This window comes from Erythrolamprus reginae, chromosome 2 (assembly GCF_031021105.1).
Source record: "Erythrolamprus reginae isolate rEryReg1 chromosome 2, rEryReg1.hap1, whole genome shotgun sequence".
NCBI lineage: Eukaryota > Metazoa > Chordata > Lepidosauria > Squamata > Dipsadidae > Erythrolamprus > Erythrolamprus reginae.
The window spans coordinates 331,087,520-331,111,694 of NC_091951.1; the positions used below are offsets into that span (position 1 = coordinate 331,087,520).

The following is a 24,175-nucleotide window of genomic DNA, read 5'->3' on the forward strand; positions in this document are numbered from 1 at the left end:
GAAAGGGATCTGTCGGAGGCTGAGACTGGCATGGATAGCTTGAGCTCCCGAGTTCGAGGTTGCAGTTCAGTTCCAAGTCTGGCCCAGCTCCGGCGCATGTCGCAGTAACGCAGTTCATAAATGCTCCTGTTCTAGTTCAGTACCCGTTGCAGCAACAGCAATATTTGTTGTCTCCCTTTTTTAAAATTGTTTTGTTTTGATTTTCAGTTACAGTAAAAAGAAAAAACATCTCAATAAACACATGCAGATCCTTACCCGTTTCAGATTCAATTTGTATAAGTCTTATGTCTATTTTAATTACATTCATCAAAAAGAAGAAAAGTAAAAAAATGAATATAATGATATTTGTTGTCTCCTACCCAGGTCCAAAAACCGCACCTGATTTCACCGTGCAACATACCACCTCTGATTCCATTGTTATAAAATGGAAGAATATATCTGTTGAAGACAGCCGAGGCTTTATAAAGGGTTATTTGCTTAAATGTGCCAAAGGAGATGGCCCAACCCCAAAATATTTTAAACCAGGTAAAGAAATATCAATTGAATTATTTTCATTTTTTTAAAAAAATATGACCTTTCATTTTAGGATTACAGCCAACTTTGCAACCTAACCACAGGAATGCTGTTGAAACGGTGAATTGAAACACAGGTCTAAACACTCCATAGTAATTTTTATGTGTGTGGCTTACTGAACAGAGTAGCACTATCTCATTTTTAATCTTCATGGACCCACCAGGACCCACGCAGAACATGTATAAAAAATGCTTATTATATGATAGTTCTACTGATAACAATCTTATTATGACTGTAAACATGAAATGAAGAACACATGCAAGAATTTTGGAGGATGCAAACAGTGGTTAACGGCAATAGAATGCAGCAATTGTCTGTATTCAGTAATATTCTGTTATGAATATTATATACAGTAATCCCTCGCTACTTCACGGTCCATCTTTTGCGGATTCGCTACTTCACGAGTTTTCAAAGGGAGCTTAAATCCATTAAATCCATTAAAAATTTAAAAACCATTAAAATTTCATAAAATTCTTCTACAGTACTACTTTACTGGTAAGATATCACATGTAGTTCCAGCTGAGAAACATTACAGAATGACTGTTTAATGCAAAGGGTGAGTTTTAAAAGTCCAAATACTCGTCAAATACATAAAAAATATATTTCTTCTACTTCACAGAAATTCATTTTTCAAGGGTGGTCTTGGAACACATCGCCCGCAAAAAATGAGGGATCACTGTATACAGTAATTCTTTGAAATGGTATAGGGCAGTGATGGCGAACCTTTCCCCCCTCAGGGTGCTGAAAGAGCATGCACACGCACTATTGTGCATGCGCGAGTGACCATACACATAATTCAATGCTGTGGGAGAGCAAAAAACACTTCTCCTCCCCCCCCCCCCCTTGAAGAGGCCCTCTGGAGGCCAGAAATTGCCTGTTTCCTGGTGGGCCCAGTGGGCTCCTGTTTTGCTCTCCCCAGGCTCCAAAGGCTTCCCTGGAGCCAGGGAGGATAAAAACGCCCTCTCTATCCCCCCAGAGGCTCTCTGGAAGCCAAAAGTGCCCTCCCAGAGCCTCTATGTGAGCCAAAAATCTGCTGGCCACCATACAGGTTGGAGATGAGCTAGGGCAACAGCTCATGTGCCAGCAGATATGGCTCCGCGGTGCCACCTGTGGCACCCGTGCCATAGGTTCGCCATCACTGGTATAGGGCAGTGATGGCGAACCTTTTTTGGTTCACGTGCCAAAAGGGTGTGTGGGTGGGTGCACATGCCCACATACCCTTCCCTCCCCCCCACGCATGTGAATCTTCCTCATGCTGCCCCCCGCACATGCACACAGGCCTTTCTGAAGCCTGGTCAGTGAAAAAAGTGCCCAAACAGGCAAACAGGAAGTTCAGGAAAATGCACTTCCGATTTGTTGTTGTGCTGTTTTTTTGTACTCTGTGGCTTCAGGAAGCTTCCCTGAACTCTCTGCAGTGCAGAAAACAACACAACGGCATACCAGAAATGCGTTTTTCCAAACTTCCGGTTTGTCTGTAGGGGATTTTTTTTGCTTCCGGGGTTTCAGGAAAGCTTTCCTGAAGTGTCCGGAGGACGAAGTGGCTTTTCCCAAGGCTGAAAATAAGCTGCCCAGCATGCACATGCCCTCTGGAGCTGAGACAATCCCGGGTAAAGGGTCTCCTGCTTGAGCAGGGGATTAAACTAGAAGACCTCCATAGAAACATAGAAGATTAACAGCAGAAAAAAGACCTCATGGTCCATCTAGTCTGCCCTTATACTATCTCCGGTATTTTATCTTAGCATGATTATATGTTTATCCCAGACATGTTTAAATTCAGTTACTGTGGATTTACCAACCACATCTGCTTGAAGTTTGTTCCAAGGATCTACTACTCTTTCAGTAAAATAATATTTTCTCATGTTACTTCTAACCTTTCCCCCAACTAACCTCAGATTGTGCCCCTTTGTTCTTGTGTTCACTTTCCTATTAAAAACACCTCTCTCCTGACCCTTATTTAACCCTTTAACATATTTAAATGTTTTGATCATGTCCCCCCTTTCCTTTCTCTCCTCCAGACTATACAGATTGAGTTCATTAAGTCTCCAAAGTCTCTTACAGCTCTATTCTGATTGAAAATGTTTATACACAGCATTGGTTAAGATATATGGGCACGATACCTCTGTGATAAATCATGGTTTAGTCAGTTTATCTTTCATGCATTTGTATGGAAAAAACCCCACCTCTTCAAAGGGTTGGGAAAAATGGTTGCATAGCTAAGGAAACCTACTGTAATATTTTGAGATATCTCCTGCCCTCTTGCTGCCTGAATTGGAATTGATATGTCTTGTTTCTTCATCCTTCTTGCAAAGCTTGGTTAAAGCTCATGACAGGCGTAAGAGGAACTACAGATATCATATAGACAATCTTCATGGGTTGCTCCTGGAACACCTTTATCAACAAGGCCATCTTTTAAGAAGTATACCTGCACCAAAGCTATTTCTGAAAATTGCCAGAAAGTAGTTTCACTCTTTTTAAGGAAATATTTCCTGCACAATGCAAACTCCTTATTCAACTCAGCTATGCCACTGTGATACAAACTGGCTCGAATAGATTAAAGCTATGTTGGAAAGTAACAATCAGAGCGTAATATTTATTCTAACTGTGGAACAACATGAACTTCTCCATACACTGGAGAAGCCTTTTTTATTGGGACCATAACTGCATTGGTTGCACTCATGGATCACTGGCGGGAGCAGGGTGGAGCTGGTAGACCCATAATAATAATAATAATAATAATAATAATAATAATAATAATAATAATAATAATAATAATAATAATAGATCTCAGCAGACATTTAAAAACCATCAGAATTGACAAAATCTCCATCTGTCAATTGCAAAAGGCCGCTTTACTGGGATCACCACACATAATTCGCCGCTACATCACATACAAAATCCCGCATAGTGATCTCGTTTGCTGTGTTGTATTGACATAATAATAATAATAATAATAATAATAATAATAATAATAATAAACAATAACGAATCCCAGCGACCAGTTAGGTCCCACAGAGTTGGCCTTCTCCGGGTCCCGTCAACTAAACAATGTCATTTGGCGGGACCCAGGGGAAGAGCCTTCTCTGTGGCGGCCCCGACCCTTTGGAATCAACTCCCCCCAGATATCAGAGTTGCCCCCACCCTCTTAGCCTTTCGTAAGCTCCTTAAAACCCACCTCTGTCGTCAGGCATGGGGGAATTGACATGTTCCTTCCCCCCTAGGCTTATAAAATTTATGTATGGTATGCTAGTGTGTATGATTGGTTTTAACTTGTGGTGTTTTAAAATTAATTTAAATATTGGATTTGTTTACATTGTATGGCGATTGCTGTGAGCCGCCCCGAGTCTGCGGAGAGGGGCGGCATACAAATCTGATTAATAAATAAATAAATAAATAAATAAATAAATAAATAAATAAATAAATAAATAACAATAATAATGTTTATTTATAATGCCCTTTTACCACAAGCCGTATACAGTTTATGAGACAGACAATAATACTTATTAGGTTAATAAATATCCCCTCCCTTCTCCACTTCCCGCAATATATAGTGGACAAAGCCATATACAATTGATGAAGACAGAGACAATCGATAAAGACAGACTGTTTTAAATATTAAAACAGTTAACAATAACAAGACCAGGATGTAGCATGTTGCCTCTCCCCCCGTGGCCAGGAAGCAACCTCACCCCTATAAATAAATAAATAAGGAGGACAGTGATGGTACAAAAGACCTTTTGTCCTTCCTGAATTGGTCAGTGATGTAATGAGTCTAGAATGGGCCATAGGGCCCTCATTGTTATGCCCATGGTAAGATGTAAAACCGCTGTGATAATAAAAAACAACAGTCTAGCCAGGAGGATCACTATCATACAGTCTGCAGCAATCTCAGATTACAGTTTACAATTGTTCACCATTAATGAATGTTAGATAATGGTTTGTTACTGTGTTCTCAAATTCGGTGACAGTCTTGGTCTATCCTCACACTTGGAGATTAATCCTTTCTCAGGGTCACTCTCCACATTGTCTCTGCCAGCTGCTCTCATCTGTTGGCCTGGCAGCGTGTTCTCCCCCTCTTTGCAAATGTGTTCTGTCCACGCACCCGCACCAGCCACTCCCACTCGTTGATCCAGCAGTGGCAACTCTTCTGAGGCCAAACTCCTCCATCATCACCAGTGCTCCAGAAATGCACACAGTCCACGATTGAATGGCGGCAGTGAGGGTCGGCACCATTCGCTTCTCCTTGCTATTTCACTCTTCACCACCACCATAGAGCCGGGGTGGCGCAGCAGGTAGAGTGCTGTATTGCAGGCCACTGAAGCTGACTGTAGATCTGTAGGTCAGCGGTTCAAATCTCATCACCGGCTCAAGGTTAACTCAGCCTTCCATCCTTCTCAGGTGGATAAAATGAGGACCCAGATTGTGGGGGCAATATGCTGGCTCTGTTAAAAAGTACTATTGCTAACATGTTGTAAGCTGCCCTGAGTCTAAGGAGAAGGGCGGCATAAAAATCAAATCAAATAAATAAATAAATAAATCTTCCGCCCCGCCGACTCCGAAACCATCACAAACACATCTTTTACTCTTGCTAGTCTTTGACCTCTCAGTGGCTTTCAGTACCATCAATCATGGTATTCAACACCAATTTAGGGATTTGGGGGTGGACTGCCCAATATTTTGCAATTACCTCTTCTTCCAAGCCAGTTCTTAATAGGGAGTGAGAAGTCTAGTTTAGGTCCCCCTTCTTCGTGGGGTTTCCAGAGAGCTTGATGCTCTCTCCGCTGTTGGGTGAGATAGAATAGAATAGAATAGAATAGAATTTTTATTGGCCAAGTGTGATTGGACACACAAGGAATTTGTCTTGGTGCATATGCTCTCAACATACATAAAATAAAATATACATTTGTCAAGAATCATGTGGTACAACACTTAATGATTGTCATTGGGGTCAAATAAGCAATGAAGAAGCAATATTAATAAAAATCTTAGGATATAAGCAACAAGTTACAGTCATACAGTCAACATGGGAGGAAATGGGTGATAGGAATGATGAGAAAAACTAGTAGAATAGAAGTGCAGATTTAGTAGAAAGTCTGACAGTGTTGAGGGAATTATTTGTTTAGTAGAGTGATGGCGTTCGGGGAAAAACCTGTTCTTGTGTCTAGTTGTCTTGGTGTGCAGTGCTCTGTAGCGACGTTTTGAGGGTAGGAGTTGAAACAATTTGTGTCCAGGATGTGAGGTCATTGATTTATTTACATATCACCAATAAGCTGATGATACCCAGCTATATATCTCTGTTTTTATGAAACGAGTGATGCAAATGAATGTGGTGGGGGTCTGGATGGGAAATAACAGACTTCAGCTGAACCTGGTAAGATGGAGTGGGCTCCCCTCCAGGCATTTACCATCTTTGGTCTTGGCTGGAGTAGAAAAACCTAGTCCATAACTTCAGGATCCTCTTGAACTCATGACTCCTATTCGAAGAGCAGATGGCAGCATGCCCAACTCCACATTGTGCACCCAGTTATGTCCCTTTATGGATAGGGAGGCTCTCCATTCAGTCACTCACGCCTTGATTATCTTGGAAGTATTTGAAAGCTTCATATGATACATAATATGAGCCATACTAGGTGCCCAAAGAAGAGCATATATAACACCTTTGCTCCAGTGGTGTGTTCTTACTGGTGCAGGTTCAGAGGCACCCCATCGATAGGAACCTACTGATGACACAATTTTAGCAATTTTTTTTCCTGGCGCCTCCTGAGAAGGAGCTTCTCAGCTGTGCTGCAGATGAAGAATAAAGGTTGGATTAAGCCGAGGGCCGGCGGGAGGCTTCTTCCAACATGGAGAGGCCGGGGGGAAAGCGCAGAAAATTGTCATCATCGGTGGATTCCTACTGGTGTGGTGCTGTCAAGGCTGTCAGTCAGAATTCAGATAAATAAAACTCAGAGTCCTTTTATTAAGGTTCAAAGTGAATTTATAAAAATCAGAACTTGAAGCATCGAAAGCAAAGCAAAGTCTGAAGGAAAATGGTGCGTTACACACATATAAACCCGCCCCCTATCCACCCCCTGTTGGGCATTCGCCCAATCTCCAGTGTCCAGATGCATCAGGTGCCACATGTTGCTCCTCCCGTCACATTTCAGGAATTTTCCATATAACGGACTCCTCCTGGCACCTGGGAACTCGAAAGTTAACTCTCCTCCTGCACGCTTCCCAACCCCCCCTTGAATCTACCCCTCCCCATCTCTATGACAACCGAGCGAAAGAATGCAGCAGCACAGCGAAGGTTGACACCACCACTGTTTTGCTCCATGAACTGCGCTGGATTCCAGTTTCCTTGTGGGACGAATTCAAGATATTGGTTATCAGTCCTATACCAGTGATGGCGAACCTATGGCACGGGTGCCACAGATGGCACATGGAGCCATATCTGCTGGCACACAAGCCGTTGCCCTAGCTCAGCTCCAACATGCATGTATGTGCCAGCCAACTGATTTTTGGCTTGCATAGAGGCCCTGGGAGGGCATTTTTGTCTTCTAGAGAGTCTGCGGGCGGGGGGGGGGGAATGGGGGAGGGCATTTTTACCCTCCCCCAGCTCCAGGAGCCTGCGGAGGCTGAAATATGAGTCTACTAGGCCCACCAGAAGTTGGGTAACAGGCCGTTTCCAGCCTCCAGAGGCCTACAGGGGGGCAGGGGAAGCTGTTTTCATTTCCCCAGGCACTGAATTATGGGTGTGGTTCGCCATCACTGACCAATACAGTCATAGGGCCAAGCTACCTAAGGAGTTCCCCATTCAGTCCAGCCAGGGAGGTATGCTGTGGATCCCTTCAGTCAAAGAATTTCAATTGGTGAGGTCTAGGAAGAGAGTTTCGCTGCCATTCCCCCGCATTATGGAATATTTTGCCCTGAGAGATGAGATGGGCCCCCACTCTCCTAGCTTTCATCGAAGAAGTCAAAACTAGGTGGCGCAGCCTTGCGGATGGGGTGGTGTGAGGCTGTGCAGCCTTGCACAGAAGACCACACAACTTTAGCGCTTATTTATTTATTTATTTATTGGATTTGTATGCCGCCCCTCTCTGTGGACTCGGGGCGGCTAACAACAGTGATAAAAACAATATGTAGCAATCCAATAATAAAACAACTAAAAACCCTTATTATAAAAACCAGACATACATACTGACATACCATGCATAAACTGTAGAGGCCCAGGGGGAAAGAATATCTCAGTTCCCCCATGCCTGACGGCAGAGATGGGTTTTAAGGAGCTTACAAAAGGCGAGGAGGGTGGGGGCAATTCTGATCTCTGGAGAGAGTTGGTTCCAGAGGGCCGGGGCCCGCCACAGAGAAGGCTCTTCCCCTGGATCCCGCTAAACGACATTGATTAGTTGACGGGACCTGGAGAAGGCCCACTCTGTGGGACCTAATCGGTCGCTGGGATTCGTGCGGCAGAAGGTGGTCCCGGAGATAATCTGGTCCAGTGCCATGAAGGGCTTTATAGGTCATAACCAACACTTTGAATTGTGACCGGAAACTGATCGGCAACCAATGCAGACTGCGGAGTGTTGAGAACCCCTTCCCCACCTAATTAATTATTGCTATGAAATAATTCATGAAAGTTGAGAAAATGATTCCTTTAATTCTGTACCCAAATCCAATGTTATGAGAAGAGATAGTAAGACATTCTTCATTTAGTTAATCTGCCCCATGAATCTGTATAAATCTACATGAAAACCTACATCTGTTTCTCCTTTCTCCTTTTTGAGTTACGGTAACTAAATATTGGCTGATCTTTTCTTGACCTTGAATCTCTCTGCGATCGATTCTTTGTTTACTAAACTGCTTTCTCTGGTATGAGAACCAAGGGCAGCTTCAATCTTTAAAATAATTTACTTTCTGATCCTTACCTTGGTCCAGAAAATAAAATCTATTTGAGAGAGAGAGGAGAGAGAGAAAGAGAGAGAGAGAGAATACAGCTATGAGAAATTAATCATAATATCTTCAAAGCAGTAAACAATAGTAACAAATTCAAATCTATTTCTGCAAAAATAGCCCTTAATTTAATACAAAATAAAATGAAATGTTACTGTTCATCCATTGCTACTTTCATCAGCGTATCTTAACTGCTGAAATGGTTATTCTGTTAAAGGTATGGTAGTGTTTTGGCCAATTTGTTTAATATTGTTTAATATTCCCAGCTTAATAGTGTCAGTAAAGTAAAAGTTAAATGAAAGCCTACAATGAATTTACAAGCAGATGGATTAACCAGGAACATACTGTATGTACATTCATAAAAGTGAATTTCAATTTCCTTTTTTCATCCATCAGTCTTCCAATTGGGTAGGACAGCTGTAAGGTACAGCTATATAAAAATATACAAATATGTACACATCTATTTTTTTAAAAAGAAATCCCTATTACTAATCTGTTTCCCTTTTTCTGCTGGTGTGCACAAATATTTCTTTTTAGTAGTTTTTTTAAAAAAAAATCTATACAAATACAAGGAGACATCAATGTGGGTTTCCCTCTCCTACTACATTTATTTAAGCATGCTAGCAGGTTATAGTGACACTTAGAATTATATTGAGAATCCTTTTTTCCTAAGATTTATTGTGTGAATCTACAGAATGGGACAATGCTACAATGGACCCAGAGATAATTTTTTAGGACTTACTAAGCATTTGAGTACAATAAACACAACTGTGTTCTCAGGTGTTGTTTTGCAAAATCTGTCCAGATGTTTCTTCTGGAAAAGACAGTACTATAATGCACTTAGATGATTTTGCAAGATAAACTAAATGAGCTTGCTGGATGACAAATTATGTAGCATAGAGATTATTTTGGAAGACAAACTATATGGTCTTCCTGGATGAGAGAAGTTTGCATCCAGAAATAATTCTGCAAAATCCAGTAAACATGCTTATTAAAAAAGCCTAGAGGTTCATCATTCTGAAGGTAGAAATGTTTGCAAGATTTACTAAGCAACTGCATTAATGGAATACAGATTCCTTCTATTCTTTACTTGCATTTCTAGAAAACTATAAAGAATGAGACAGACTTTTGTGAGTAAAGAAACTTGTCGGAAATAGCATTTGTTAAGAGTACAAATAAGAGTTGTATAGATTGTGGCAGGATATACTGCATATAAAGAATATAATAAATATGTTTAATTCATAGTATTTTAATAATATAGATGCTATATTGCAATTTGTCCACTCTTGACTATTTTAAATAATTTCCTATTATAATAAGAACAGGAATTGCTTATTGATTAAGGCTAATAAAATCTGCAAGCTAAAATCAACTGAATTTGCAACACAGGAATTGATGGCTATTGCACGTGATCTTAGCCAAAAGACCAAGAAGCGATTTGAGTATCCTTTATTTTTTAAAAATAAAGTTAATTTCATACTACAATAAGGATAGGGGTTGCCTAATTACTTCTCTATAGGATAAAACATTCCTCTTAAGAACATAGAGTGCGTGTGTTATATTTCTGTATTGATCTGATTATAGTTAGGCTTTTTTCTTTTCTGTGCTAGATAGACTTCTACGACAAGTGGAGCAATGGTAGCTCCTTGAATGTTGAATGTTGTTTGTTTTTGTCTGTCCTTTGAAAAATAATTTTAAAAAATTCCTTTTCGATATTCATCATCAGAAATGTCAGCAATATACCATCGACGCTAGTGATTGAAAGGGCCAGTTTGTATCATATTTTGTCAATCAATTATCATTAGTAGATCATGCAATCAATTCCTGTGTTGCAAATTCAGTTGATCTTAGCTTGCAGATTAAATATCATGCAGCAGCAATGCATAAGGATCATTTATCAGCATGTACAGGGGGATTCCAGACCTGATTCAGATTCCAGTCTATGTCAGGTCACTTTCAGAGAAGAATGTGTGGTTCAGATGAATTAGATTTCTCTACAGATCCCTCTTCTTCAGACACCAGTTGAAGGGTGTCTTGAATTCTCTTCTTGAAGGGGTCAAGCTATTTTCCAAAGCACCTGAAGGTCAGGCAAAGAATAAAGGATGGAAACTGATCAAGGAGAGATTCAACCTAGAAATAAGGACAGTGGGAGTAATCAAGCAATGGAACAGCTTTCCTTCAGAAGTTGTGGGAGCTTCATCACTGGAAGCTTTCAAGCTATTTATCAGGAATGGTGTAGGGTATCCTGTTTGGATGAGGGATTGGACTAGATGACCTACAAGGTCCCCCCAACTCTGTTAATCTATGAATAAAGACACAAAAGAACCCTTCCCCATAAATCATCAAGAGATTGACCAAGCTGCCAAACTAAGATGTTTGGGAGTTAGCAGAAACGTTTTCATGTTACAGGATCCCTTATTTTATGTATCCTGTTATATCAGAAGCAGAACTTTGAATGTTTTGTTTCAGGACATCTCAAAGTGGGTGCTGTCTTGCATGGTCTAGAATAGTTGAGAGCTTTCTGCAAATATTTGCCTAAAAATTAGCAGCAACCCCCTGTGTATTATGCACCTTGTATCATAACAGCTGCAACTATATATTATTACAGCTGTTATCACAACAAAAGACCAATTGGAAACTAAACCATTGAACTCTAAAATGATTATGGTTATGAAGAAATGGATCCTCCCAATGGATCCTCAATCAATACTATTTATACAGGCTTCTTGTCAATGCTAGAGGTTGAGGAATAGGACAGTCCACATTTCAGTGTTGTATTCACCAAGGAGAACATTTCATTTGTGAATATATCACATACTACACGATGGCATAGCATGCCACCCTACAGTATGTGATGTCTAGGAAATTAGATGAGGAAGAAGACTTCCATTGGCTAAACTGACTTTTGTCCTGGGCTATTTATCCCCAAAGTCAGAGAAACCATGAATTCTACAGGCTGTAAAATTTTTGTGGAAATCATCTGTATTCTCAACAAGTAGGATGTGATCAAAGCTATGGATGAAGAAAAGTGATCCAGGGTTGCCAAGACATACCAGCATCACAAAGTCGTGAAATGGTGCTGGTCAGCCATTCAGTTCTCTATGGTAAACCGGATGAAACAATTGTTACTTTTAATAGAACCAAACTGTTTCTTAGCGACTTTCAAAGATTTAAAGTCAAGGTATAGAATCTTTGCATTTTCATGAATGATGCAAAGATCTAGCAGCAACTGAAGGTTGTGATACAATACTGGCAAGAAAGAAGATAAATGTTCATTTGGAAAAATGTGCCAGCCTTCCTACTTTGAGCACTGGGAAGTAGATACTAACTTCAGTTAAAAACAGGCAAGCTTTTTCATCAAGCTTCAATTGTCAAACATGCTAATTTCAAGAAATTACTTCCATGTGACCATATTCTAGTCTCCCAAAGTTCCTGTAACATAGCAATAGCATTTAGATTTATATACCGTTTCACAGTGCTTTACAGCTCTCTAAGCGGTCCGTAACCTCGAGATAAATTGTTTCAACTCCTACCCTCAAAATGTCACTACAGAAATAAAATAAATAAATAAATAAATAAATAAAATATAAATAAATAAATAATAAAGTAATAAACGCCCCTCCCAGCAATAACACACAATCATAGCAGCAATTTAAAGGGCTCCACTCCACTCTGGGTTGTTATCTAGTTGTGTAATGAAAAAACCCCCAAGCTCAGTGAGCACCAAAGGCCTTACAGTATATATTTATTTATTTAAAATTTATGGGCACCCATCTGATGAAATGAAAATTTGGGACATTCTCAACCTGAACCTTTTTAAAATAAAGACACTTTTTGTTGTTTTGTGACATTTTCTTTCTATTTTTTTTCCTTCTCCCCCTTTCTCTTGCAATAATGCCACACAGAAATTAACGTTACTAATCTAAACCAAGATCTGTTGACAGTATCAGGCCTTCAAGGGAAAACCAGCTACCATCTGACTTTTAGAGCCTATACAGCTGCAGGATCTGGACCTGTTAATACCTTGAATGTGGTTACAAAAGAAAATGGTAAGTAATGAGTCAATTGGGTGTTTGCTCTGCGCAAGCAGTGTCAAGAGTTGTTAGAATAAATGGTGTTTAGCCCTTAGCAAGCATTAGACGGAGTTTCAGTCTAATTCAGTTTTGTCAAAAGGAATCATAGCATTAATATCAGGGGTGTCAAACTCAAGGCCCTCCTGAGTTCCATTTTCCCCGGCAGAGGCTTGCAGGAGGCTGTCGCAGCCGAAAACAGAGCTAGGGAGCCCGTTTTCATTGGCACAGCACTTGGGCCACCACAGGTGTCCAAGACAAGTGACATCAAGGTGGCCACACCTACCCTGGCTAGGCCCACCCCTGCTCCCTGGGGTGAAACACAACCCTGATGCGGCCCTCGATGAAATCGAATTTGACATTGATTAATATTGTTCACCACTGTTACTTATGATATTTGTTAAAATTACAGGGATGTTGCAATTTCTGACTAAGTTGCTACCAAAGCTTATAAAGTTTGTCAGTCATCTTTTTGCTTAGTGTCTAGGATGCTATCTTTTTTTAGGTTAGGAATATAAAATTTAAATGATAAATGTTTTAGGAAGAAATTTTTTCAAGGTGCTTGTGATACTGCTGCATATGTTTTGTTGTTGTTATTGTTGTCTTGACATATTTAATTACCCTGTTTCCCCGAAAATAAGACGTACCCCGAAAGTAAGGCATGTCAGAGGTTTTGCAGAATTTGCTAATATAAGACACCCCCCGAAAATAAGGCGTAGTCAAGTTTACATACAGTACGGTGGAAAAACATACGGTACCATTCAAAGCTGTTCATAGCGGTACCGTAATAATGTGGCGTCCCCTGGTGGCCCCTTCCATCGCTTTGTACCGTCCAGTACAGCAGACACAGTCTGCTGCTGTCTCACCGCCATTATAGTCTCCACTACAGTGCGTAGACTGTAGTTCCTCTGGTGGCCAGAAGCTGCAATAGCGGGAGTATACTGTTGTACCATATAAGTGCCGTCGTTTGTGTGTGTGGGTGCCATACTGACAGGTACCGTACCGTAATCAGTGTACCGTACGGTACACCTTCTTTGGGGGGTGTCAGCTTTTCTGCCTGTGAATTTGTCTTATTTGAGAAATATAAGGCACCCCCCGAAAATAAGACGTAGCACAACATCTTATTTTGGAGGAAAAATTAATATAAGACAGTGTCTTATTTTCGGGAAAACACGGTAGGTAATTTAAATTATAGAATTGTCTCTCAAAATCTAGCAGATTACCAATAGTGAATACAGTATGCTAGCTCTTTCTCTGTGCATAAACAGCAGGAGGGGAAATTGCCTTTTTCAATCAATTGCTTCCATTCCTATTTAAACCATTAAAAGCAACATTTGCCTTAATGTCGAAACACACTCTAGGAAATTGTCCCATAGACTTGATGGAAGTTGTTGACTAACTGAAATATTGCTGCCTTACTAACTTTTCTCTCTTACACTTTACAGCTTTGGGACTGATCATTGCCATAATTATCCCAGTGTCTGTGGTTCTTGTGTTGGCTGTTGTAACTGGAATCCTTTGCTACCGGAAGAGGGAATGGTAACTTTGGCATCCAGCCATCTTAATTTCCTTTGTCTTCTACAAAGAGAAACAGAATCTGGCATATAGATTTATTAGATTTACTCCAGATGGGATACGCAGAGCCTCAGTGGTGCAGTGGCAAAAGAGAAATGACACAATACATGATCCCATGATAGGGGGATATTGCAAATGGCTGTAAAGATGAACTAGCTGTCCACCACTCAAAATTTCATTTATTTATTTGTTCAAATTTATAAGCCACCTTTCTCAAGCGGACTCATGGTGCCGTACAAGATAAAACAAATACAAAATGTTAAAACACCAGACTTTAAGAAAACCATTCATCTAAATTCATCCAATATCAGAGACATACTATCAGCCAGAGCAGAGTGTTAATGCTCAATACGATCACATGACTGTAGATGTACGTGTGTGGACAATGAAACTCTGAAAACAAGTAGGAAACAGTTCTGGGGAGCTCGGTTGTAACTAATTTTGAGTTTTCATTAAGTGACCGGTCATAGGTCAAGGAATACCTATATTAGTCATCCTTCTTTAGGGTCACTGGAAAATCTTAGCAATAAGTTGAGGGTCATATATTTTCTACTTCAACAACAATGTTTCTAGCAAGTCTCGGTGGTGCAGTGGTTAGACTGCAGTACTGCAAGCTACTTCTGCTGATCACGGACTGCCAGCAGTTTGGCAGTTTGAATCTTAGTAGGCTCAAGGTTGGCTCAGCCTTCCACTCTTCCAAGGTCGGTAAAATGAGGACGCACATTGTTGGGGGCAATATGGTTACTCTCTGTAAACTGCTTAGAGAGAGCTGTAAAGCACTGTGAAGCGGTATATACATCTAAATGCTATTGCTCTAAAATGTATGTTCCGTATAGGTGATTTATTGCAAAAGCATAGCCATCTTCGGGCCCCTGTTAAATTTCTTGTGCGCCAAGAATTGCATTTCACTGGGCAAGATTTTGGGAGATGCCACTGGAATTTGTGTGGCAACTTTGTTGAGAGATGTTGATATAACCAGACTCAGAATGGCCAGTTGGTTAATAGCAATAACAATAGGACTTAGCTTATATACCCCTTCAGGGTGCTTTACAACTCTCTCTAAATGGTTTACAGAGTCAACATGTTGTCTGAACGATCTGGGTCCTCATTTTTACCTAGGTCAGAAGGATGGAAGGCAGAGTCAACCTTGAGCTTTGTGAGATTTGAACTGCCAAATTGTAGACAGCTGGCAATCAGCAGATGTAGCCTGCAATACTGCACTCTAACCACTGCAGCACCACGGCTCATTAATGCTAAAATCAGCCTCTCTAAGTATCATTTTGAAAGGGCGGCAAACCTTAAAGATCATTAAAAGCTTCTTTGAATTGGAGCTTTTAAAATATGAAGGAACAAAACTCTCTATCAATAAGGAAGAATGTTGGTAGCTCAGGGCTGAAATGAAAGGTTTTTGGTGCTTTCTGAGCTTAGTTATTTTCTTGCAGATGTTTGATTACTCTATGTAACATCATAAGTGAAATGAAATTACTTAGTTTATATAATGAAACATCTGCAAGAAAACAACAGCTTAGGGAGTGCCAAGGATCCTTCAAAAACTCTATAAATGCTCACTGTCCAAGACCCACTTTGGGATGCTTGAGTTTCTCTCAGTCCCACATGAATTTTCATAGCAATAGCAATAACACTTAGACCAGTGGTTCTCAATCTAAGGGTTGGGACCCCCTTGGGGGTCGAACGACCATTTCATAGGGGTCGCCAAAATGGGAAAAGACAAATTTCTCATGGTGTTAGGAACTAAAGCTTCTATTCTGATGCCTTGGAACGTATTTTTACAATCCAACCAATCAGGCGTTTACAGTGGGGGTGTCCCTCTGACCTTCCTGCCAATCAGCGTAAAGCTCTGTTGGGAGAATTGGCGCTAGACTTATGGTTGGGGTTCACCACAACATGAGGAACTGTATTAAGGGGTCGCGGCACTAGAAAAGTTAAGAACCACTGACTTAGACTTATATACCGCTTCACAGTGCTTTACAGCCCTCTCTAAACGGTTTAGAGTCAGCCTATTGCCCCCAACAATCTGGGTCCTCATTTTATTCACCTCAGAAGGATGGAAGGCTGAGTCAACCGTGAGCCTGGTGATATTTGAACTAGTGAACTACAGGCAGCATTCAGCAGGAGCAGCCTGCAATACTGCACTCTAAGGGTCATGAATGATTGCTTCTGTGAGAAAAAACAGGAGTGGGGGAGTGAAACGTGCTATTTTGATACTGAAAATAAATATTTCAGGAGTTTTGTTGGCAAATCATCAATTAACATTGCTTCCCTTATTTCAAAAGGATTAAAGAAGTCTTCTATCCTGACATTCCAAACCCAGAGCACTCCAAAGCTTTGGATTTCCCAAAAGATTCAGAGGTAATGTGTTCCATTTTACCCTTCAAATAATATCATATTTATTTATTTTATTTATTTATTATTAGAGTTGAAAGGGACCTTACAGGTCATCAAGTTCAACCCCCTGCCTGAGCAGGAAATCCTACAGCACCCCAGCCAAATGGCAGTCCAGTCTCCTCTTGAAAATGTCCAAAGTTGGGGAGTCCACAACCTCCGCTGGTTGATTGCTTTCACTGTCAGGAAATTCTTTCTTATCTCCAGGTTGAATCTTTCCTTGGTCAGTTTCCAACCGTTGTTCCTCGTCCGGCCCTCTGGTGCCCTGGAAAACAGTGTGTCCCCCTCCTCTCTGTGGCAACCCCTTAAGTACCTGTATACAGCTATCATGTCCCCCCTAGCCCTTCTTTTTATCATAAGAATGCTGATGGATGGGGTGAGGTTGGAGAAGGGCAAAGATAGAGAAAATATTTTACTTTCAGAGTGAAAGGATCGGCGGTGAAATCTACTTACCTTCCCTACTGGTTCGGAAGTGCACGCTTTGCTTTTTTACCCACATCCCCCATGTACATGTGCTTATTTATGCTCTGTGCATACAAATAATGCTTTATGCATGAGCAAAGGGTTAAAAACAAGAAAATGGCAATGTCTGGGCGGATTCTTGCACTGCCGCAGTTACCACTTCTCCAAACCACCGACTGCCATCCCTACCTGTAGTTGCAGAGCAGGCCAAAATGGTGACATTTCACTCTTGAAAAGGATGTTGTGTTTCTTCACTTGAGGTTGAGCATGAATGCAAGGACTGAAAAAAGTGTTTTCAGATTTTGAAGAAATGAGTTGTTGGCGAGAGTAACTTCAGGATTTATGGGCATTTGTAGGAGGGCAAGAGGCAATGATAGTTACATGGCCCAAGACATCATGACAGAAGTGATAGACATGATGTAGCATATACATTTTCATAATGATTTCATGTACACCAGTGTTACTCAACTTCAGTCATTTTAACTAAAATACTATAAAAATGTGCCATTGGTGGATCCTTCAATTTTTTGAATGTTTTTTTTCTCATATATTCTGAAGGACCATTTATTCCATGTTTTATATCGATAAATGTTCTTTTCCAGAACAAATATCATTTAAAATTTTCTGTATATATAACGATATTTTAAAAGAGTCTTACCATATATACTTGTGGATAAGTTGATCTAGGCAAACCCAGTTTTGGGATTGTATTGCGAGTCTAAAATTCTTGGCTTGTCGATGAATATATATGATAAATAGTTTACATTTTTATTAGTTAAGTTAGATCTTATTTGCAGTGAATACCCACATGTGTGAAAGTCTAAATAGCACTCTTAATTAAATAGTATGTCATTGCCTTGGTGTCTATTGTATAAAGCAGCCGCCTTCTTTAAACAAGTTAGCCGGATTGCAGCAAAATAAAATCCCTGGCTTGATGGACAATGATTTGAAATTTGCAATATTTATTCAACATTGAACAAAAATATGGAACATTTCTAGAATCTCTTTCCAGCCCAGGAGCTAAAATAAAATATGCATGTAAGAATAAGCACTTCAAATAATTTTTTTTTTAAAAGAAAGACAAATCAGCAATAAAAAGAAAAGTGATGTAATTCCATGCCAAAATAATCCAGTTTATTTCTATTTGCAAGTGCTGAGTATACTAAGTTTATTTTGTTTTCTGATTGTAGGGGAACTCTAACTCTAAGACCTTGGAGATGAACCCATGTACTCCGAACAACATCGAAGTAGTGGAAACCCAGTCGCAGGGTCTGAAAATTGAAGACACAGCCATTACATCACCTGATATGGAAGACGCCCCTGAAGATGGCTTGGAGTCTGAATCAGGAAGCCACGTTGTGGTTTCCTATTGTCCACCAATCATTGAGGAAGTCATATCTAATCCACCAGAGGATGAATCTGCGGGATCTTCCCAGGTTGTTTACATTGATGTCCAGTCAATGTATTCAGCTCCAGTTAAACCAAGTGAAGAATTAGAAGCTGACTGTGTGGTTTCAGCAGGTTATAAACCACAAATGCAACTCGCCGTTAATAGTTTCAGACAGTTGGAGGAAACATCAGCGACAGAAGAGGACTCAGACAAGGGTGCAGGCTATAGACCACAAGTGAATGCATCCTCCTGGAATACAGACATTCCAGACTCTCCAGAATCCACGGGAAATGTCTCATTTGGGAGCCCTTGTTCGATTAATTCTCGGCAGTTTTTGATCCCTCCGAAAGATGAAGACGATGATTCTCCCAAAGCTATTAACTCAGGGTGGTCTTTTGCTAACTTATTTCACACCAAATCAAATGAGTAAGACATGGTTTTTCCCTGGAAATAGCTGTTGGCTTGGAACTGGTTTGTTAACAGATGCTATCTCAGAGCGTTGATTATTTTGGTTAAGTTGAAAGTTACAGTGGACATTTTATAACTGGTTGAGATGCCAATTCATAGCATTTCAGGGAAAGTAGGTCTAAAACCAAAGAGCAGCAACTAGTCTGCTGCTATTTTTCAACAGTCTTCCTTTTATTCTGCCCTGGCCCAATGCTGACAACGTTTGGATTTGATGTTCTTTATCTGTGGCTATATTTATGACTTCCTATTCTGAGTAAACATAAGCAAATAGAAGCAAAAAATTATTACTGCAATATGTGTATTAAGCCTCAAAGGGATACATACACACATATGTGTTCAGGATTGGGACTTTATTGTCTAATCAAGGATGTGCTTAAATTTGAAGAAAGTACATCTAGGTCAACTTATTTCTTTAAAATGTAGCATATGGATGTTATAGGAGTTAAACACTACAGGACCCCTACACTACAAGTCCCAGTCACCGAAACGTTAATGAGATCACAGGAAAATGCTACAGCATCCAACACTACAGTAATGAATGCTGCGGGGGCCTAGAGGTGGCGCTCTCACCTCACAATTAGGAGGCTATGAATTCGATCCAAGTAGAGGCAGATATTTCTCTCTCTGGGCACGATGAGAATATATCTGTTGAATATAACTCCACATTGGCGACAGGAAGAGCATCCAGCCTGTAAATACTTAGCTCCATTCAGTGTCCTAGACTCCACCCAACAAGGAGTTATTGGGTCCTTAAAAGATGATGATGAAGATGATAACACTACAGTAGCGCTGCTGATGGTTTTATGGCATTAGATTTCCAGCTGCTTTGGAGAGCCATTATTTAAAGCAGTTTCTTCCCTTTTTAATTTCAGTAGAGCCAATTTAGATTGCTTGCCAATCAAAGCTTGCAGTGTTATGTTTATGAGCCCGCTGTATGCATGTATATACAATAATTTTGACTCAGGATACCACACAAGTGTAACACTGATTTTAAAGCTTAGTCAGGTATAGATAAATGTTGGACTTCTAGCATACTTTTTTAAATAAATTTTATTTTTCCATACTTTTAAAATATATATATATATATATAATGTGTGCTATGTCCTCACCTTAAACCGAAGTTTTTAAGATCCCCAATGAGGTGGATGAATGAAACTGTGCCACCTAGATGTCCAAGATGTCCCGCATACATATTATTCCATACATGGGACAGCTCATGTTGTGAGAGTTGTCTCTCACTGTGCACAGTTTGGAATGCAAAAAGCAAATGTTTTTGGTTTTGAGCAAAAAAAAAAAAAGGTTCGAGGACAAAGGGAAAAAGTCACGACATCGGCATGTCTTGGGAGAAAGAAAAGGACAATGCTAGGTGACATCAGTGGGATATGTCCACTCGTGGCAGCATTGACTGAGAGAAGGGAGAAAAGCAGAAGTGGGCTGCTGCTAGTTTGAACCAGTTTGGACGAACTGGTAGTTACAACGATCAGATGGCCCCACCCCGCCCTATTTTGTCCTATATTTCCTTCTTTCTGGCTCAGCTGATTCGTGCGCAACACAGCTTATTTCTATGCCTCCACTGTTCTGTTTACTGGAGCAGCCTTAGAAGATAATCAGCTGAGCTTCAACTTGTAGTATTTTGAATGCTGCTAAGCGGGGAAGGGGGTGCTTGGACTAGATGACCTATAACAGTGATGGCGAACCTATGGCACTAGTGCTACAGGTGGCATGCAAAGCCATATCTGCTGACACGTGAGCCATGGCTCCAACGCACATATATGTGCAGCTAGCTGATTTTTGGCTTGCACAGAGGCTCTGGGAGGGCTTTTTTGGCTTCCAGAGAGCCTCCAGGAGGACGGGGGAGGTCATTTTTACCCTCTCCCCAGCTCCAGGGAAGACTTTGGAGCCTGGGGAGGACAAAATGCGAGCCTACTGGGCCCACCAGAAATTGGGAAACAGATTGTTTCCATCTTCCAGAGGTTCTTCGGGGATTAAGCTGTGTTCACCCTCCCCAGGCATTGAATTATGTGTGTGGGCACTCGCGCATGCGTAATTGCGCGCGGACACACTCTTTCGGCACCCTAGGAAAAAAAGATTCACCATCACTGACCTATAAGATCCCTTCCAACTCAAATAAATAAAAGTAAACAAGCCTGCTTGTGTGAACACCAAACCAGTTGTTAAACCGGTTGCAGCCCACCACTGGAGAGAAGGCCATGGTAAGATAGGGATTAGCATGTGTCATATTAGGACTTTGGTGATTTCTAAGAGAGGTGGAAGGAAAGGTAAATTGCAGGGAAAGAGGGCAGTGAAGAAAGATACACAAAACCTTAGAGAGAGAAGATGTTTTCCCCATGTCGTCCACACTCTTAACGTTACCGTCTTCCAAAATCATAGGCTGCATAAATACTACTTGGAGTCAGCCTTCTTCCAACAGCCTCCTCTTCATCATCTATGGGGAAACCCCATTTGCTTTGGGGAATGGCCAACTGCAATACTTAGTTACTTCCAATTCTGAATTTCCCTGCAAACATTTACAGGGGGGAAAATGTGCTTTGGATTCTGAAATTTAAATTCTTCTATATAATACTGCCAAGCAATTTAAAATTAAGTCTTATGAGACGCAGTTAGATAGAGTACTTTTAAAACCAATCTTAGCATTTAGAAAAGGGGTCCTCAAACTTGATGACTTTAAGACATATGGACTTCAACTCCCAGAATTCTGGGAGTTGCTGGCTGGAGAATTCTGGAAGTTGAAGTCCACAAGTCTTAAATTCGCCAAGTTTGAAGACCTTTGATTTAGAGTATTTCTTGCACGTGTAGAACTGCAGTTTCACCTAACTCATTACATTGATGTTTATGCATACTTCTTTGAGGTGCTTAATTAACAAATTTAGTTTTTGAAATTGGCAATTCAATATTTTCTATGCAATATGTATTTCAAAAATCAAGCCAAGGATACTGGTTGGTTTCTTCTCTGAGCTATTGAAATCAATATATTAGAAGATTTCTTGAAAAAAGTGGTATGGTCCCATTTTTCTTAGGTTATCTTCAGCTCAGCTATATTCAAATTTACCAAATTTGGACAGTCGTTTTAAGTCACTTTAAGATAAATGATTAAAAATGGGCGGATGTTTGATTTAGTGTTGAGTTTTGGGAAAATAATCATGTTTATAGTGTGCCTTTAATGTACGGGGGCTTTTGTTTAATGCTTTGATTCCCCTACTTGGTTTCTGCATTTATCATCTTTAAAAAGATGTTAATCATATTTGCCCTCAACTATTACACTTTTGTAAGCCTTTTGAAATCTCTGTTTTTGGAGACAGTAGTTGAGGTTATCTGCACTGATAGTAACAACAAATATTTCCAGTCCAAAATATGGGGTGTTGCTTTTACAATTAACACAGTGGCCTTTGTTTTCTTAAACTACTTTTGCAGCTTTTGAACAGTTTGACAGAATTAGATTTTTTTTCCCTACCAAAGTAACTGATTCTGCTTAATGCTGCATATTTTCAATACTTTAATAAAGATGAAATGTGTGTGATTAAATCAACGTAGGTATCCAGGCAGTAAGACATTAATATGTCTGTGTGTCTTTAGTGTCTTGGAAATAAAGCATCTCTAAGGATAATTGCCCCTTTTAAAAAGAGTGGTCCATCCCAACATATATGAAATGTGCAAAAGTTCCCAAATATTTCCTATAAATACCTTACCCCAAGCAGGGCACCTTACAAGAGTCTGTATTTTAATACTCAAAATTCCTTGGTTAGCATGTTAAGAATTTTGGGCATTGAAATCTATTAGGCCTGGAAGGGTTGCTCTATATGTTATTTAAAACTTGCTAGCTTGGAAAAGAGGGGAAGGGAAAAGTAAAGGGAACCTCCATTTATTTATATCGCTCCAGGTTATTTTTATAATAGTGCTTAATTTTGTAAGCATTTTTAGAACTTCAGGTGCCAGACTCTATACTATCCACATTGCCTTAATATGCATGGTGTTTTCCTTTATTATTGAGATAGAAGCCCAATTCATTCTCTTGTTTCTGAGAATTATGTTGAAAAATCAAACAAAAATCTCTATAAAGAGCACTATCCATATTATACCTCACATAAAGGACATAATTGAAAATCTTCCCTTTTCAGAGAATTTTTGAGAAACCTATGTGTAAAATGTCAGAGTTTGGGAAGGGAGATATTCTTTAACATTCTTTTGGGTTAGTTTATTTTATTTTTTAAAAAATAGGGATGCTGCTCAATTGGTTCTGGAGAACTTTTCAGCATTGAGCCATGTATTTCATGTGGGCAGGAGGGGAGTTATTTTTTGTTGTTTTTAAAAGAATTTATTTTTTTGAAGGACATAATTACATTTAATTCATGATATGTTTGTTGCTATGTATTGGCCTACAAGGGAAAGAACTGTGAATTTTGTTTTAGTTGGACTTCTTCTTTTTTTAAAAAAATTGGAATTGCTTTATTGAAGAATTAGGGTATTCGTTTTTAGTAATCCTTTGATATACCTCATAAAAGTGATTTATCAGAAAGAGTAAGCTACGTTAAATCTTTGCAAAACAGCGTTTTCTTATTCATGTCAAGGCACAGATTTACTGGGGAGTGTTCTGCTGTACATTGGCTCTATGCTTTGGAGGTAGAATAGACTGGTAGAGTTAGCCTTTAAATAAATATATTGTACATAAAACCATTGGACTGCCCTTACTAATTAAGAAGCAGGAACTACTACACCAATGTGCATTTTCATCTTGGATTTCAGTACCCTTAAATGGCACAGTTCATTCCACTCCTGGCCCTGACAGTCAACAAAATGAAGCAAATGGCACAGCGCAAGTTGCCAATTTACACAGCAAACTGCTAGGCATTCTCTAACCCGGAATGTCACATCTGGGGGAAAAGAATTGCCTTTCTGATGATTCGTATAAGATAAGATGCCCATCCAAGTGCTAAATTAAAGATGTTGAAGCTGCCATACAGCCACATCCAGATATCTTTACAAGCTGTTTTTTTTGCATATTTGTTTTCTTGCAAAAGAAAAGATAAACAGAGAAAGAGGCATCTGACTTTGTTAGAAAATAGCCTTTAAAAAAAAAAACTTTCTCAATAGTATTTTTCTATGCAATCATTTCACTAAAGTTTGAGGGGCGTGGATGGATGTTTTGCTTCGAGCCCTTAACGATCGCGGACATTTGAGAATTCTGGTCCGTGTCCGCGGAGTTCAATAAACTATTCCCCATGGAATCCCTAGTGTTTCTATGCTCGATATTTGAAACGAGGCTTCAAATTAACTGTACTCCAAACCA

The 24,175-nt window shown here is 40.0% G+C and overlaps 1 protein-coding gene across 2 annotated transcripts in view; it reads left to right on the forward strand.

Moving 5' to 3' along the window:
* LIFR (LIF receptor subunit alpha) overlaps positions 1-19,951 on the forward strand; it is a 152,001-nt gene extending 132,050 nt beyond the window's left edge. For both annotated transcript variants that reach the window (XM_070743423.1, XM_070743424.1), the window contains exons 16-20: positions 364-525; positions 12,408-12,551; positions 14,018-14,111; positions 16,442-16,517; positions 18,203-19,951. In XM_070743423.1, coding sequence (XP_070599524.1) covers positions 364-525; positions 12,408-12,551; positions 14,018-14,111; positions 16,442-16,517; positions 18,203-18,832 — 1,106 coding nt within the window. In that variant the 3' untranslated portion in view covers positions 18,833-19,951. The remainder of the gene's footprint in view (positions 1-363; positions 526-12,407; positions 12,552-14,017; positions 14,112-16,441; positions 16,518-18,202) is intronic.
* Positions 19,952-24,175: the final 4,224 nt, after the last annotated feature.